The following is an 18488-nucleotide window of genomic DNA, read 5'->3' on the forward strand; positions in this document are numbered from 1 at the left end:
AAGTAGTATAGAAGTATACGTATCGGAAAAACAATTTATCGCGTCCCATTTTAATTCTAGAAAAGCACATGCGTTCTGTGAAACAAAGGATAGCGTTTGTTAATTGTATTTTAGCGGGAAATGTTTACACTTTTCAAAATGATATAAGTAACAGATGTATCTGACAACAGCATACGCCATCTAGACGTAAACAGCAGCTTTCAATGCACTCTCCTAATATAATGCAAGTTTTATCCTTATAGTTATTTCTTAGTATTTCATATCAGAAACTTTATTACAAACGAGGAAATAAGTTTAAGAAATTTGTTATGAGACAAATAGTGAAATAAAAATACAGATATCGTCTTAACACGAAGGTATTAAGAATTTATTTAAGCGTGACAAGAAATTCAAATTAAAATCCAAGTCATAAAAATCGAGGTACAGAAACAAATGGATCTAATATTTTCAAATATTTCTACTTCTCTGATATTTTTATAGTCAAGAGTGCAAGAGTATGATGCGAATATTAGCATTTATCCTGTATTTGGCTGAGCGTTAAGAGTATATAAATGGTATATGTTCTGAAGATAGCAACTCTATCCAGAACTTTTATAGATTACATTTGTCGACAATGCCGACTACACCATTTTCGTTCCATGTTAGAATAGCGTTGTATTCATATACATTCTTGAAATTATTTGAAATTATATACATATAATAGTTAATATATACCAGGATGTTTAAAAAAGATCGGGACCTCGGATTTACTCGGGAGGATGACATTTTTATTGACATTTTAAATTAATTAATAACAATATTTTATATATAAAAAATAAATGTTTAAATTAATTAATGTTATTTTATATATTCATTATATTTTATATTTTTAAAGATGTGTTTTAAAAAGCTCTTAACATCGGCTATTAGATTCAGGAATAAAAAATAGGTCGTCCCATTAAAAAAAATCGATTTGATCTTGACCTGACATTGGCGACGCCATTCAAGATCAAACTGATAAGATCTGTAAATAGATCTTTTTGTATCTTACAACTTTTGTCTGAAACATTTCTTTCAAAAACGTCATCCTTTCGAGTAAATCCTGGGTCCCGACCTTATTTGAATATTCTGTATATATAATCAAAAGAAGATAAAAAGGAATATGTTTGGCAATATTATTGTTGCTTATTTCTCTCTTTGCCCAGAAAATGTAATACAGTTTCATAAATACTTTTACAATGTGCAAGCCAGCACGATTTGATTAGCTTGTAAGATCTGCGAAAGTGAACAAGTAGATAATAAGAATTATATGGTGTAATCAAATATATAATCAAATATTTGAAATGTGTGTGTAGTACATTAAATTAGTATTTATAATTGTCACAAGTTCGTTTTCAGAAATTTTAACTTTATAAAAATATAATTGCTGGAAGGATAAATCGGCAATTTATTTATTTAGTCATATATTTTAATTAATATCATTAAAATATATTAATATTATATTGGAGCTATAGGTGTACCTGATTAGCAATTAAATTAGAGAGAATTATTCTATAAATCGTAAAATAGCAATTTTGTTCATTTTCATTTTCAATTAATGCATAAATCTTTTAAAAATGTGTAATATAAAATGTCATTTGAATAATTAGTACGTAGTCACTTGCATTAGACATATGCGATTTTAGAATACTCAACTAATCTTTCTTTCCTGACTCTGACTAAATCTTTCTAATAACATTTGAAAAACTCACACGCATGCGCGTGGATAGCGCACGCATGCGTGCCGCTTAAGCTAATTTTAAGGGCAGTATTCGTAAGCCGAGCCAATCAGGATATCGCTTTAGGTCTATGTAATGTATCTAATGGAAATAGAAATAACAGTAAATTTATCCATAATCTCGCAATAAAGTGAATTTCAACCGGTTGAAACTCGCCTTATGGATAAGTTTACTGCTATTTCGGTTAGAGTATGTAGATCGAAAGCAGTATTTTCGTTGGCTCAACGACTTAGGGTCGACACAAGTCGACAAAAGCGTCGTTTTATTCTTGTTAACATTCAGAAAGTGACAAAGATAGAATAACACTTGTGTCATCAAATGGAAAGCACTTTTAAGTTCACATCTTATTGCTTTGACACATCAGCGCGATGTTCGTCTCGCGCGACACGCAAGATGTTGATTGGTTGTTGCGCCAACTTCCGCTGCGCGGCAAGCGTAATCACGTTCTATGTGCAAGGGCCATTATATTCAAGAGCATCTTAAGTACAGTCTTAAAAAATCACGAATCAATGACCTTAGTTTCCACTGAGAGTTCAAACTGGATCAGAATGTAAGAACTAATCAACTACAGTCGAATATTCTTCTGTTATTTTATGACTGTAACATTCAAATACGGTGAATGCTAAGATTATCTTCTTCATAACAACTATTTAAGAAAAGTCTAACGTGACTTCATCATATTTGGATTTGAATTATTGCAAAAACTTTCTAATAATATGATTTTCTCTATATGTAAATTGATTCTTTGGCCGATATTTATAGACTGTGTTTCAAAATTCACTACCAATGCTGAAAATGTATAGTATACGTAAACTGTACATTTTCAGCGCTGGCAATGAATTTTGGAACACTGCCATAGTCGGTTTCTTATTTTAAAACCGTCTTAATATATTTTAAGTCGCTAATGCGGCCTTACTGATTGGTTCATGACATATTAAGACTGTACTTAAGGCCAGTATTCATAGCTAGTTCTTATATTCAGGATCGTCTTAAGTTCTGTCTTGAGGTGTCACGAATCGATAAGAGAGTCGTATTAACATGTTAAGACATTGTTAAAGGTTGAATTTTGCGGTTTTGGGCCATCATGTTCTTTCTCAGGTTTCCCTTTGGTAGGAAATATGATAGGATGGAACTTACGGTGCTGCACACACTTGTATTGTACCGTACTAGTATTGTGTGTATGTTTGTATATATATATATATATATATATATATATGTGTGTGTGTATGCTCTGTAAATGGCAGAACCAATCAGAGAAGAGGAACATCACCCACCCCACTCTTCCTTGAGTCTCTCTGACTTGGGTGATCTGAGGCGCAGGTTTTGAAAGATTGTACGTTCGCGGAAGTGCGTACACGCGCTGACAGATGGCGACAGGGCGTCGCGGACGAGGTATCAATTCGGCTGGCGATCTATATCGACTTTGTAATCGTAGCAGAGGCGAGATCGCGAGATCTCGCTGGCTCGGTCACGTGACATCGTACTTCCACAGTTATTTTTTCAGGCATGATGGCGCCAAACGCTAGTATTCACTTTTATGTAAATATATTATTGATTTGGTGCGTACCGCGATCGAGCACGAGCGTTCGTCGTATCGCGGCCGGCCGTCGTAAGTAACCCCGTCGCGGGGTAGCGCGCGGACCCGCCGGCGGAGTGAGTAACGGACTGGCCTGTGCCGCCCGCCTGGAATCGCTAATGAGGACATGTTGGTTAGGCTGCCGTGACAGAAAGAGAGAGAGAGAGGACCGAGGCCGTTACGCACTTGCTGGGCAGGAGCCCGTCGGCGTGTTCCGCGGCGGCTCGGGAGCGCGCACGGCTCACGCCGGCGGCCCCGCGGCCGGTTTCACGCCTGCACGCGATCACGTGCCGTCTCGCGCGCGGAAATATATCCGGCTAATAGATCAATAATAAGGTATTTAATGGTCTTCCCGAGTGTATATGTGTGTGTGTGTGCGCGCGCGGGGGAGACCTGTGGTGGAGTGCGCGCGACGCTGCTGCCATCTGTATTGTCAATGTTGTCGGGCAGCAGCAGCAGCAGCAGGAGCAAACCAGCACCAGCAGCAACGTAATGGAGCCGTGAGCATTCTCGTAAGCCGTACGCAATTGCATCAACCGTGCCGACCGTCATCCCCCGTGTGTGTACAATGAGATTTAACGCCGCCCGCGGCCCGCTCGATCGTCGACACGTGCAGTGAGTTGTGAATGTGTTGCCCCATTAAAAACGCCGCGGAGATCCGTACAAGCGCTTAAGTATACGCGAGAGAGCGCGATCCCCGCGGGGCGCCCCGTTCTCTCTTGCTCACTCTCTCTCTCTCTCTCTCTCTCTCTCTCTTTATCTTTCTTTCTCTTTCTCTCTCTCTCTCTCTCTCTTTCCTACTCTATCCCAATGTTTACATGATCGCGCCCGTCGTGGACGATGGAATTGCGATTCCATCGATGACTCTGCGTCTACATCCATCGTCCACCGCGTCCATCGTTCGCGCGGCCGCTTTCGTGGCCCCGCGTCTCGCGGTGCGCCACGCGTAAAATGTCTCGGCCGTCGCGCCCCGCAGCCGCCGGGACTGTTCGTGGCGACACGCGCATCCAGTTCGCGGTCCTGCGTTTTTTATAACCTCTTTTCTCTCCCCCGTACGACGGAAGATCCGCCAGCCATCGCGGGGGACGGACGCGCGCGTATCGCCGATCTGACGGGTGTTCCCTTCGCGTGTTTACAGCCGACGGCGACGACGCGCGCCGCCGTTTAGTGGTGTCGCGCGCATTGGAGTAATGCCGCGGGTGCCCGCTGAAGATGCCTGACGTCGCTCCGCGCTCTGGCTCGGCCCGACTCCAATTCTCTTCTCGCACACCCCCCCTGATATCGTCGTCCTTATAACTTTTAGGCGAAATCGTATATATCGTATGAAATGTTGCTCCTTCGCCGTTACTCGGTAAACTGACATACCATTTGTACACGTGAGACTTTGTGCACACGAGCGATTTGTATATATTTATCTCTGGACTCGATACTCGAGAAACTGTATCTGTTTTCTATTTTTTGTGATAGACTATCGTAATGCGTATTGTAGTAATTTTAATGCTTTTTGTAAGTGTGTAACATTTTTTAAATGTTTTTTTTTAAATTTATTTCTTGCATATAACTCCTGTCATGTTTTTTTTCTTTCTAATTTGAGGAATCTTCTGTGTATAATATGTGTGTGTGTGTATAATTGCTTATATTTTCTGAATATTTTCTTATTTTAGTATTTTTATACCTGGCTCTTGCCATATTTTCTTTCTTTCCATTTGAGATATATAAAAATTTATATTTTTTTACTTGTATTTATGTTTTCTTTTTTTCTGATTAAAATATGTGTATTTAATATATTATGTAAGGTATTTTGTATAGAATATTAAAGAAAAGTAATGATTTAAGTGTTTCTATGTCATTCAAGAATCTTAGTGAGAATGTAAAACTTCAAACAAAATTAATGATCAATGGATAAAGTTGTAAATTATTATATCAAATTTTGGATATTAATGAACAAACTGGTTTGCGATCTACTATTATTTTTCTAAAATTATCTTTCAAACAATTGTCATTTACTAAACTATACATTTTGTGTCATTAACTTGCAATAAAATTATTCGTTTATATTGTTATTGGTAATTTTCACCAATTTGTGAAATTTTTCGAAATCAAGCGATACATTCTTTATGTTTCAGTTCTGAAGATAATCTGCTTTCCAGATAATAAATATATGGATAACTATGTAGTAAGTTTATCTCTATACATAATATTTTTAAAAATATATATTCAAAAGAGAATAGAAAATTCAAAAAGTACGCAAATGTTATTTCAGGGTGTACACAGTTCACCTGCATGTGCCACGTACCACTAGCTTATTTGGCATAGTAGAATGGCACAACGAGGCAAGAGGCATAGAAACGACAATGATCTGGCGTCTTGTCCGGGCGCTATTAAAAGGCGCAAATGTAGATTGGGCCCAGCTGCCACTGGTTCATCGGCACTGGCAGCGACCATGGGGCCCTCAGAAGAAGAGGAAACGATGGCGTCATCCAGCCAAGGGGGGGCACCCTGGTCCGCCCGATCTGTCAGTGATATCAAGATTCCCAGTATATACAATCGAACGTCCGCGGAAGCACCAGCAGAATTATTTCGTAAAGACCTGATCAGCGCTATGAAATTGCCGGACAGTGAACCATTGAGTCCAAACGAGTATTGGGTTATAACTGATCAGTGGAAACAGGAGTGGGAAAGAGGTGTTCAAGTACCCGTTAGTCCGGATGCTCTTCCTCAACCGAGGGTTACTGTTACACAGACATCTCCTTTAAAGTTACAAGCTGAATTCAAATTGTGAGTGCATAATGTGTATTGTTGTAAATTATGTGAAATACCTTGTTGGTGATCATTAATGTGTGGTATAATGTTTTGTAACAAAATCATTCCATGTTTTTCAGGCCTAAAAAGTTAATAAGAATATCTCGTGATGATTATTTTAACTCAGAGGATCATCATTTAAGTACTACTCCAACAAGAGCGGAGAAAGCCTGTGCTTATGATCTCGATGATACTGACATTGCATGGTTGGAAGTATTCAATGGAGAACGTGCACAGGTACAATCAATTGTTTATAGTTATACTAAATCAATTGACATTTCTTTGAGGCTTTTTAATTTTGTACACAAAGAATTTGTGTTATCTTGATATCTTATAAAAGGTAAGATTAAAAGATAAGATTTTTAAATATAAATGTTATATTAAATCTGAAGACAAATTTCTCGGCACTAATTATATTTTACATAACGAAATATATTTTCTGTTTTATATAAAAATATTTTATATAATAAATAAAAGACAAAGTAAAAAGTTTTAATACATCTCTATTGCAAGAAAAATATATTTATATAATAGAAAGAGAATGGAAATTTTTAATAATTTCTGATTATTAAATGTATGTGAGACATTGCACCGATATTTTTAAAAGAGAATTTGACTTGGGAGTAGTCATCTGAGATATCTTTGCTTCTAATTAAAACACTATTATTAACAACACATATTGTTTATTATGGTACTTCCGATTTATTAGTTTTTGAAAATATTATGAATTTAATCACAATTTTCCGAAAACAAGTAAAAATCAAATATTAAATGGAATAAGTATAATACAAGTAGTTTATTATAATTTCTAAAAAAATAAAGATTTTAATATAATATTTCTTTATTGTTAATTTTTTTTGGTGGAAATGCATATTTGAAGATTCGTAAAGAATATTTTACAATTTATATTTTTTTATCACTGAAGTATAAAAATATTTATATGATTATCCCCGTTTAGTTTAGTTAATCAAATTATCTAGTATTTTTACAATTGTTTCTATTATTTCTAATGACAGATAATTTGATAACTTTTACGATTATTATTGAAAAAATTAATAAATATTTATTATATATAACCAATGACTGTATTATCTATTATTGATTCTTTTATATATATATATACAATATTTATTAATTAACAACATAACACATGCAACAACACATTTTACATTAATATTTTATATTAAAATTGTCCAGGCTGGACAATCGTCGGTTACAGAATCGCAGTTAGAACGTGTCATTGAAGAATTGGAAGTGCGTTGTTGGGAAAGGATTCAAACAATCGTGAAGAATGAGGAGGGACTGGGGATTGAATACGATGAAAATGTCATTTGTGATGTTTGCAGATCGGTGAGTAATTAATTTACTTTTATTTAATGCGAATTTGAAATATATAATTTGTTGTATGTGCTTCACATATGTATGATACACACTTTAGTTTGTGTTGAATTGTTTATAACACAAATTTTTATGATAGCCGGACTCGGAAGAGGGTAACGAGATGGTGTTTTGTGATTGTTGTAACATATGTGTACATCAAGCTTGTTACGGCATTACTTCAATACCCGATGGCTCTTGGTTGTGTAGAACTTGTTCATTAAGTCAAAGACCTGACTGTGTATTATGCCCTAATAAGGGTGGTGCAATGAAGTGTACACGAAGCGGTCAAAAATGGGCTCATGTCTCGTGTGCGCTTTGGATTCCCGAAGTTAGCATTGGTTGCGTAGAAAGAATGGAACCAATTACAAAAATATCCAGTATTCCGGTAAATAATAGTAAAATCTTACAATTATTGATCTACTGTCTATATCTACTATTTTTAGCATTATTCAAATTTAAAATTATCTTTTTTGAAACATTTAATTATATATGCTACGTTTTAGATATTTTAAATTAACTTGAGATTTTGTTATCTGTGATTCTGGATACACAAATTGATTAAATATAATAATAACGAATTGCAGCAAAGTCGATGGGCCTTAATTTGCGTTTTATGCCGCGAACGTGTGGGTGCTTGCATCCAGTGCAGTATAAAGACATGTAAAACAGCGTATCATGTTACATGTGCTTTTAAATATGGGTTGGAAATGAAGGCTATTATCGAGGACGAAATGGCAGACGACGGTGTGAAATTAAGGGTAAGCTATTATACGCGATCCAAATTTATTAGAATTGTTACAACTATATAGGGTCATTTGATAATTTCGTGTTTGTAGTCGTATTGTCAAAAGCACAGTAGAACAAATACAAAAGACAAAGTCGGCGTTGGCGGTAGCGTAGGAAGTGGAGGAAAGGGTGGGTCAGATTCTGAAGATGGTGAATCCAGACGACGGAAGCGGAAAGACATGACTTCTGAAGAAAAAAATCAAGCACGTGCAGCTAAGTATGTGACATAATTTTTTAACATGCTTTTCGAAATCTAAATAAAATTATAGATATATATCAGTTATATCTTATTAATCTTGTTAAAGCCCGATTGCATAGTTATTTTGACAACATTCTTTTGACTTTAAGCGAAGCTTAAAAATCTTTTTCTTTTTTTTTTAAATTGGTAGAGAGACAGAAAGATAGAGAGTTTTAAGCGTGTTTAAAATTAACGTTGATGCAACCAAATTTATTTAAATTTGTACTATAATACTAATTGATTATACTAATTTGCGTGATCATACCGTTTGTGTGTCAGTATGATTAAAAAACCTAAAAAGTAAAATTTTACAGAGAAAAGATTTTACATTACTAATTTAGCATTAACAGACAAAGTTATTGAATGTCAGAGGTATTGAAAAATTTTAAATAAAATATTAAGAAAATAAATTTTAGGTCAAATAAATCTAAACAGACCAGGGTTAAATGTTTTAAAATTTATGAAATTTTAAAATAATACAATAATAAAATTCTTTATATAAATAATATAAGAAAAAATATTTTTAATAAAAATATATATATTTATGCGTTTTATGTATTTTATAAAGAATTAATTTTTAAAATTATGTTTTAAAAAATAAGTGTAATATTCAATTGTTGTTTTTAATTTATATTAGGCTGCAAGAAATTGAAGCGGAATTTGATAAGCATGTTAGTATAAAGGATATTACTTCCCAACAATTGGATATAGATCCTGATAGCATCATATACATATATAATTATTGGAAACTGAAGAGACGAGTAAGTTGTCGATACAAATCCTTAGATGCGAGAATATTGCAGTGGATATGGTTTATAATTCGTATATATTACTTTTTAGGCTGGTCATAATAAACCATTATTAGCTCCTCGTTGTGGTGAATTGTCGAGTGCAGGAGCTCGTGCTCAAGGTCAAGCAGCCGATGTAGAAAAAATGCGTACGTTTGTTCAATTGCGACAAGATTTGGAACGTGTACGAAATTTGTGCTACATGGTTGGCCGCCGCGAGAAGCTCTGTCGCTCTTTTCTGAGACTGCGCGAACAAACTTTCCACAAACAGGCAATGGTGATGGCCGGACCACCACTATCTCCGACGACGGCCGCCGCTATTGTTGAAGCCAATCATGGACCTTCAATATACGATCGTCTTTATTCTCATCCCGATGCCGAAGATCATACTCATGACTTCAACACAATACTCGCCCGAATCAAGGTTGAGTCGCCCACACCAGCGTCTACTGATGAGAAGAAAGTACAGCCGGACTTCAACGGTGCGTCCAATAAGAAACCTTATTTCAATGGTTCGGTCAGAGGAAAGAGTCTGTACGGTAGCGATTTGTCATCTATGAGTAGTAGCGAAACGGACGCAATGAAAATGGAGAGAAAAACAACCAGTAAATGCACAAACAAATCTAAGACTTTGAAGGTCGAGATTGAATCGAGTTCAGAAGATGATGGGAATGCATTGTCGAAGAACAAAACTCCCGCTAGACGAAAAACAAAGAAGAACGCGCCGGACAGACCACGAATCAAATCACTGCACGATAGTAGCGAAAGTGATAAACTGGACATGGTGAACAGATCACGTACTCTGCAACATATAGAGCTCGGTAGTTCTGGTAGCGAGAGCGACGAATTGTTACCGTTGAGCACCAACGCCAGTTCTCGCCTCGGTCCATCAGCAGCTTCTGCTATATATTCGGATACTGATTCAGATTCACAAGAGCATCATTCCCATTCGGCCGTACTTATCACGAAAGCTGCGGTGAAGGAATTCTCAGCAGCGGATATATCAAAGAACACGCAGAAAAACTTTACATGTAAGGATGCCACAAGGTCAGATTATCAAGATGAATCTACGAAGAATAAAGAGAACGTGAAAAATTCGAAGAAGAAAGAATGTATACCATCCGCTCTGATAGTTCCACAGCGGCAAGCGGCGAAGAAAGCATCTGAAATCATGCAGCGAACACAGGGTAAGAAGGAGAATACCACGAGCGAACCTGTAGAGTTTGTGAAATCGCCTGGAGAACCTCTGAAACCGACTAAGGAAAAGCCATCTGGCAAGAAACAGCGCGACAACAAAACATCAAAAGACACTAAAAATAACGACGTTTATGATTTCGACAAGGAATTCGGTGACGGCTCAGAGATCCTTGCTTACGTACCGCAACGGCAAGCTGCAAAGAAAGCCGCGGAGCACATCAAGAGCGGTATGGGCACGAAAACTGCTCAATCCGAGCTCGAAACCGCGGACGGAAAACCAAAGAAGGAATTGCCGGACGGTGGTAAGAGGAAAGAGGTCAAAAAGGAGGAATCGCCGAAGAAGGAGGAGCTGCCGATAAGAAAGGAGGAGTCACTATTGAAAGAGAGACGGGGAAAGAAACAGGTTCCTGAAAGCAGCAATAGCGAGAGCAGCAGCAGTGATAGTAGCAGTGGCAGTAGCTCTTCGGAGAGTAGCAGCGATTCCGATGTAGCTAAGAGTCCGATACAGAAAATGTCAAGCACCACTAAGGAGCCAACTTCCTCTTCAACTACTACCAATACTACGTCCTCCGAAAGCGATAACGGTAATCAAGTGAAGAACAAAACTGCGAATAAACGGCAGTCAACGAATAAAATTTTAGACGAAGCGGTCGAATCTGAGAAGAGGACTGTCACGGGACGGAAACTCAAGAAGCTGCCCGATAAGAAGCTTAAAACTTCCGACGGGCGGCATGGACCAGAGTTTCAGCCGCCGCTTACTGAGAGAGAAGAATCAGGTAGAACCGCCGTATCTAAGGAGCAGCAACAGGCTCAACAACAGCAGCAGCAACGACAACAACAACAGCAGCAACAACAACAGCAACAGCAGCAGCAGTCCAGTAAAAGAGCCGACCAAAGAGACTCCAAAAGATCCCTGCAAACACAACAGCCAGCTGACCAAAGTGTGCTCGGTGGGTCTCGAAATAATGTTGGGCTACGAAGTGTATCTGGGGCCAAATCTACCAAAAAATCGAGTCAGTCGATTAAGCAGACACAACAGCAACAGTCTACTCTCAGAGGCAAAGAGGACAGCGGCGGAGCAGCGTCCAGAGCGAAATCGGAGACGCGCAAACGAAAATCAAGCGAGATTACCGCAAAGGAGGACAAGGGTAACAAGGAAACGACATCGCTCAAGAAGGTGGAAAAGAAATTAATGGAGAAGACATCCAAGGAAATAGAGAAAGATAAACATGATACTACTAATATTAAAAATGTCCCAGAACTTGTAGAACCTTCGAAAGCGACTGAGAATACTCCTAAAATAGATGACAAGAAGATTAAGAAAACAAGTAATAAGAATGCGATCAATACATTGGAGGAGGAGATGAAACAGCGTCGAGCGGAACGAGACAGTCCGAAGAAATCATCGAGGGGACTGGACAAGCTGCTTGAAAAACGCGAGCATCTTGACAAACTTTCAAGGAGTAGGATTGCTATTCAGCAGGAGAGATGTAACGAGGAGAATAAAGATTTAAAAATTGTTGCATCTATCGCTAAGGAGACTATTAAGAACGAGGATATTAAGAACCACATGAGTGAGGAAATTGCTGTGTTAGATATAATGAAATTGGAAAAAGAAGATGTAAAGAAGAATATCGAGATTATTTCAGAGAAACCTACGGATAGGAGAAAGAAGACAGAGCGGAAGCTCGAGAGCGAGACGCAGGCTGCTGTCGAGATGATCACGGTCGAAGAGACCGTCACTAAGGAGTCCAACGATAATATTTGTTTGAGGTCAATGCCCGATAAAGTCTCTACTGCATTAATAGAAAACGTGACGTCTGAGAAAGAGTGTCAGCAGAAAAGAAGAAAGTCCGTAAATCGTTCTATCTTTTCACCGCAACACGGCGGCAAGGATCCCAGCGTGTCGGAGCTGTTCGACTTTGATCAGGACATGTTGACCGATGACATGGTGAACGATGACGCGAATGATTTCAGCATACCACGCGATGAGGAACGAGGAGCAGCACCGCTTTCGTTCTCCTTTAATAATGAACTTTGGTTCAAGGAAGACTCGAAAGAGGATAGTGCGCGAGAAACGCTGCATTTAGTGGAGAAACTGCGCATGGAATTATCGAAGAAGTCGAATTCTAGTCAGTTTGAGTTAGAATCTGTTCCGGCGGAAGAAGAGATTCTGAAAAAGGAGGAACCGCCTCTTCATCCGGTTGAGAAACCAACGGAGGAGCAGCCTCTGCTTCAGGAGAAGATGGACGTGCAGGAACAGCAGCCAGTGGGACAGCAGCTGCAGCAGCAGCAATCAGTTGTACAATCAATCGAGATTAAGAGCAACAGCGGTTCGGATCCTGCGCAGATGTCCGAGGATCTGACGTGCAAGAATCATACTATGGAGGATAAGAGAAAGCCTTGTTATTCGAGCAATAGCAACGAGCACTATATGTATGGAAACGAAGAACGTGAGACGGCGAAAGTGACGGTGGTAGAGCGTGCGAAACTCGATAGAGCCGAGGCGGATGAGAGATGGGTACCGCCAAGCATGGACAACTTCAATCCGAGCGACGTGCAACATCTCAACACGCTGATAGACAACCAGAATCACCGTTACGCTGCCGCAGCTGCCGCCGCTCATCAATTCTCGAACGACATCGGCGCAGTGATGCCGGATCCTGTGGCGAATCCAGATGCAGCGCTGGTTGCGCATCTCCAGCTTAACATGCAGGATCAGTATCTGCAGTTGCAGCAGACACACTCAATGGAGCGAGTGCAGCAGCATCTCGAGGCACAGCATGCCGCGGCACAGGAGCAATCGCGCGTGCAATCATTGGCAATGATGGACCAACAGATAACAGCAGCCAGTGCGGGAATACCAGCGCAAATCGTCGACGAGATCACGCCTATGGAGATGGTGAATCGTCACCTAATCGGTCTGCCCAACTCGGAAGATGATCAGGGCAGTGAGATGGACCGCGTGCTGGACAAGGAGGATGTCTCGTCGGACATTAGGCAGGATTACACGCAGAATGATTCGCCTTACAACGAGCTTAATGGCCGACCGGACACGCGATGGGCCGAAAGCCAAGTTTTACCTTCGCGACGATCCACGTCGTCATCTATTACATCCGCGTCTTCCGCGGAGGAGCATACGGCTATTCCCCCTTACAAGAACGTACCTCCGATGTCTTATCCGCCAATGGACGCAGCACCTTATCACTATTCGGAGACCGGCTCTTATGGTGCCGGAGCGGTTTCACTATTCCCACCGCAATCGTGTGCTGGTCCGTTGCCCTATCCGTCACCGTTCCCGCCACCGTTTGGCGCCCCTTTCCCGACGCCACAGTCTATGCTGCCGCACGTGCCGAAGCCGCTTGAGGAGTCGCTCAACATCGGGGCGTCGCCGTGCACCGCTGCGTTTACCTCGTCGTCGCATAACATGGCTCTCACCGCAGCCATGGTATCGCCGACGAAGGTAACCACGCCACCGCCGGCGCCGCCACCACCAGTGTCACAACAGCAACAACCGCAACCACAGCAACAACAGCAGCAACCACCCACAACGCAGTCACCATCTTCGGAAGCGTTGCCATCGGGACACGTGCCGTCTTTGCTGTCACAGCCGGCTAATTCGCCTGCCGTGCCGGCATCTTTCCTTAATACCATCACGGAGACGCAGACCAGCAGCGAGACCGTCGTGGAGAATATAACTGAGGTGCTTAGCGCGGACAATAAGAGCGCGCCGTCCGGCAAGAAGTCACCGTCGAAACCGACGAGAACATCCGCTAGGGTGACATCCTTGCAGGGCAAATCGCCCGGTAAATCACCGCGTCAGGAGACTACGAAATCTGCTCCGAGTTCTCGTGGTCGCAGCAGAAACTCTAAGGGATCCCAGCATTCGAGTTATCGAAGTCGCGGTCGCGGTCGAGGACGGGGACGCGGTAGGAACAACCAGAACCCATCGATCGCGATGGTGCCGATGCCAAACGCGCTACACAATGACGATTCTATCCAGAACAAGCTAGTTGGCACCGTGTATGATTTCGATTCGGACGAAGATTCGGCGAATGAAACCAACATCGCGGATCTGAGAACGATGCGCGAGCGCAAGAAATCCACTGACGTGAACGAGAAGAACCGCGCGAGTGAGCCTCTCGGCGGAATGGCGAACGATGGTAGTATACAGTCCCATCTATCTAGTCCAACGTTGCACACGAAGAAGTACGCCGACGACAAGAAGCTCGCGTCACCGGCGGCACATCACGATCATCAAGCTGCCATAGTCAAGTCCGAGTCGAGCACCCATCAATTCGCCGACACGGTCATGCCGCTGTTACCAGGTCCGGTGGATATGCGTACATACAACTCAACCGTAGACCAACCGAGCTCGTCGGTTCACGGTCAACCGTACGGCAACCATTTGTTAGGCACCTTCGCCGCGAGCGTAGGTGCGGACTCGAACCTACCGGAACTCGATGATTTACTGCATGGAGATTGTTCTGTGTTAAAGAAGATCACCAGTAAACAGCAACAACTTGCGAGCGGCGGTTTCGAGGAGCCCGGTGCGAAACCAGGTTTTGGCGATCCTTCGGCGATTGACCCGACGTCCGCAACCAGCTTTGACATGAACAAGGTTTCTCTGACCGATTCACGAAATCAATTGAAAGTGAAAATCAAAGGCCCATTCCTTGATGCGAACTATACGCCATCGGTACCACCGTTGGTCCAACAAGCACCGGTGGCACCAGTGGCAACCAGCGCGTCTGTCGCATCTGGCACATCAAATCTACGTCGCATGCGAAAGAAGGAGCTGTTGCGTCAATACTGTTCACAGGATATGAACATGGACGATCCTGCGTGCGGTAGCGTCGCCTCTACGCCAACCATTCCAACTATCAATCCAAATCGCACAGTCATTACCATCCCGAAAGCTGTAGCTTCGATGACAAGTATACCAACTCGAGAGGACTACAAGGCTGTCGTTGATGCAAATATGGAGAAGAAACGACGGAAGGAACGCGGAGGGGGCGTTAGTGGCGGCAGCAGCTTCCTCGACGTAGTAGCCGGCGAAGAGGAGAGTAGTTCCGATAGAAAGCGTGGTCTTATGGTTAGCACAGTCAGCGATCGCAGAAGAGGCAGACAAACTAGGCCGACCGCCACTACGGTGACAAACAGCGCAGGGCCGCCAAAGCTGAAGATCAAGATCGGTAATAGTATAATCGGCGGACAGGAGATGGGTAACGCGCAGGATGACCGTAGCAGGATCAGGCCGCCGAAGAAACGGCTTAGCAGCATCCCGAGCACGCCTAGTATGGAGGAGCTCCGTCGCGAGAGCATGAAGTTCCGCAAGATGATCATGGCAGGGTTCGACAACGACGAGAAGACGAAAAATAAACGCGACAAGAACGGCAAGCGGAAGAAACGACAGTCCAGTAAAAAGGAGGCGCGGGTGCAAATTCTGGAGGGCGGTGCCGCGACGCCCAAACTTATCATACGGCTGGGCAAGGCGGCGGGCGCCAATTCTTCGGCTACGAGCGACGCGTCGAACAATGCGCCTGCCGCCGGTAACGAGGATGACAATCAACAACAGGCGTCATCGGACAACAAGGACAGCCGAGTTGGTCCACCGCCACCCGAGCCTGCCAAGGAGGAGACTGGTGTCTACTCGATGGAGGGTGGCATTGACGAGAAGCAGCCGACCGATCCGAACGTGGGTGCCACCGCCCCAAGGAACATCCGCTCGGCGAAGGTGACACCGATCCGGTTAAAATTGACTCGCTGTCAGGAGGGCTACGAACTGAAGGATCCTGTGGTAGCGAGTAGCGCGAGTGTGGACGACGGCGGTGGTAGTGGTAACAGTACTAGTGCGACGGTGACGTTAATGAACTCGGCGGCGCCGTTGCCGATCGGCGGCGCCGAGCAGGAGATGGCGACGGCGGTGGTGGCAGTGGAACGCCTGCCGGCCCCCGACGTCGCCGTCCCCGTCATCGAAACGAGAGCCGAGCAAGAGGAGCAGCAACCGCCGTGCATGGATAAGCAATCTTCCAAAGACGATATTCCATTGCTGCCTCAGTCCGCGAATCACAACTCGCCGGGGTGTCCGCCCGCACCGCTCCCGCAAGGATGCCAAGTTAGGTGATAATTAATGATAATTGTATAATATGGTAATTTAGTGATTCTTTCTTAGACGATTTTCTGCGTGCGCGTGTGTATCATGTATCACGTGGCACACGACAGCCCGACACCACCTTGTCGTCCTCGTGTATACGTAAGGAAATATTCGCTGAATACACGCAGAACACATTTGCGACACTTACACACACGTGCACACAAAATAGAAAGTGTATATTGTTCAATACTGAGATAGAGACTCGGTAGAAATGTTGTAAGAGTGTAATATAAATTATTAATTATTGTAAATGATCTGAGGGTGAAGTGAAATTTCACAAAGTGCCCAAAATTTACCACAAATAGTAAAAAAGGAAAAACCAACAACATGTGCATTTCGTCGGGTGTATCGACGGTCCACACTAAGGTGTCATCTCGTTGCGTAATCATTGTGTAAAACCGTCTCTTACCTATGCGTATCTTTTGTGCACCCACAATTTTTTTCATAATATAGATTGTTCAATTAATCAATAGGTGTTTTCCAGCTAGAGATACAGATGACACAGTATAACGTTTTATCTTTGTTTAACACAGATAAACAACAAAAATGTTATTATTCTCTGTGTTACTGATGTCCATTTCTATCAATACAGATTAACTTTAATCTCGATTTAACTTACTCTTTATTCTTTTCTAATTTTTAGAATTAGAAAAAGATAAGTTAAACCAAGATTAACGTTAATCTACATTCGTAGAATTAGACATGAGTCATCTGTGTTTCTTCATGGAAAGCATCGGAACCTCAATCTGAAACAAAGTATAATGATAACGACTGTTGTATATCGATCAATTTTTCTTTACGTTTTTTTTTTTACGTGCATCACACACAAGTTCTCTTCTAAAAATCTTTTAAAGATACGGAATCTCTTGTAAAGAGATCCTACGAAGGGTATGCTTGGTATATCAACCACAATTTGTCATTTTCATTCACTGCGTAGCTAACTGATGTCTAACTCTATTTATTACTTAAGTCTATAGAAACAATCTATGTAGAAACGACTTCAGGCGGAATTCCATCTTAATGTTTGTCGACGTGCTACGCTCAAAGATTTCTCTTACGCTCGTCGATGTGACCTCAAAGCAATATGATTATCAGGTGTGAACTTTTGAAGGACATAAACCGGTGCGGTGTATTAGCGCATCATGTCCTGATGAGAATCGAGGCTCATATTCGTGCGCAACGGTCGACACCTTAATGGGGTATCCGCGGCAGCGACGTAAAATTACCTTGTACAAGAAGCATATTTCTCAAATCACCACTTAGGTCGTGATTTTTAAAAATACTAGTTATTAATGAATTTTAATAAACCACAATACTATATACAATATTTCGAGCGATATACGATCGATGTCGACTTTAATGTGGCAAAAGGAGAGTGTGTGTACCAGCCGGACGTGAAGCATCAAATGAGAAAAGGGATACGCATTCTTTTTTCTTTTATTTTCAGAACAAATCTTTTTCGGTTTTTTTTTATTTTATTTTTTTTTTACGTACAAGCATATCCGTTCGTGTGCTTGAAAAAGAAAGAAAGAATAGAGAAAAAAAAAGGACGTGCTCTTTCGCGATTTGACAATTGGAACTTGAATGCATCCTCTCTCACGTGACAATTAAACTCTGCAATATGTTATGACGGTATCGTTTTGCTCCAATCGCTCATTCTTTTACTTTTGTTTTTCTTCCTTTCTATCATTTTGTTTTCGCTTCACGCTGTGCAATCCGCACATACAAGATCGCGAAGTTAGACGCGAAATTTAAAGATATTTTTTTATTATATTTTTTTACACGTTAAATATATATTATATATATA

At 41.5% G+C, this 18488-nt stretch overlaps 1 protein-coding gene across 1 annotated transcript; it reads left to right on the forward strand.

The window, feature by feature from the left end:
• The first annotated feature begins 3732 nt into the window (after window positions 1-3732).
• LOC108754533 (PHD finger protein rhinoceros) lies at window positions 3733-17176 on the forward strand. Its single transcript, XM_018496924.1, has 10 exons — window positions 3733-3948; window positions 5460-5509; window positions 5597-6111; window positions 6216-6372; window positions 7333-7485; window positions 7613-7900; window positions 8100-8273; window positions 8352-8518; window positions 9177-9300; window positions 9380-17176. The coding sequence occupies exons 3-10, from the start codon at window positions 5654-5656 to the stop codon at window positions 16649-16651; spliced, it is 8793 nt and encodes a 2930-aa protein (XP_018352426.1). The 5' UTR covers window positions 3733-3948; window positions 5460-5509; window positions 5597-5653; the 3' UTR covers window positions 16652-17176.
• The last annotated feature ends 1312 nt before the right edge of the window (window positions 17177-18488 follow it).

The sequence above is a fragment of the Trachymyrmex septentrionalis genome, unplaced genomic scaffold (assembly GCF_001594115.1).
Source record: "Trachymyrmex septentrionalis isolate Tsep2-gDNA-1 unplaced genomic scaffold, Tsep1.0 scaffold8, whole genome shotgun sequence".
Classification (NCBI taxonomy): Eukaryota; Metazoa; Arthropoda; class Insecta; order Hymenoptera; family Formicidae; genus Trachymyrmex; species Trachymyrmex septentrionalis.

What these genes read in the sequence shown, in the direction of transcription:
- LOC108754533 (XM_018496924.1), top strand. Translation starts at nt 5,654, where the DNA reads ATGGCACAACGAGGCAAGAGGCATAGAAACGACAATGATCTGGCGTCT. An exon ending in TCAATGGAGAACGTGCACAG is followed by an intron (nt 6,373 to 7,332) that starts GTACAATCAATT and finishes AAAATTGTCCAG; the next exon opens with GCTGGACAATCGTCGGTTAC. An exon ending in ACGACGGTGTGAAATTAAGG is followed by an intron (nt 8,274 to 8,351) that starts GTAAGCTATTAT and finishes TCGTGTTTGTAG; the next exon opens with TCGTATTGTCAAAAGCACAG.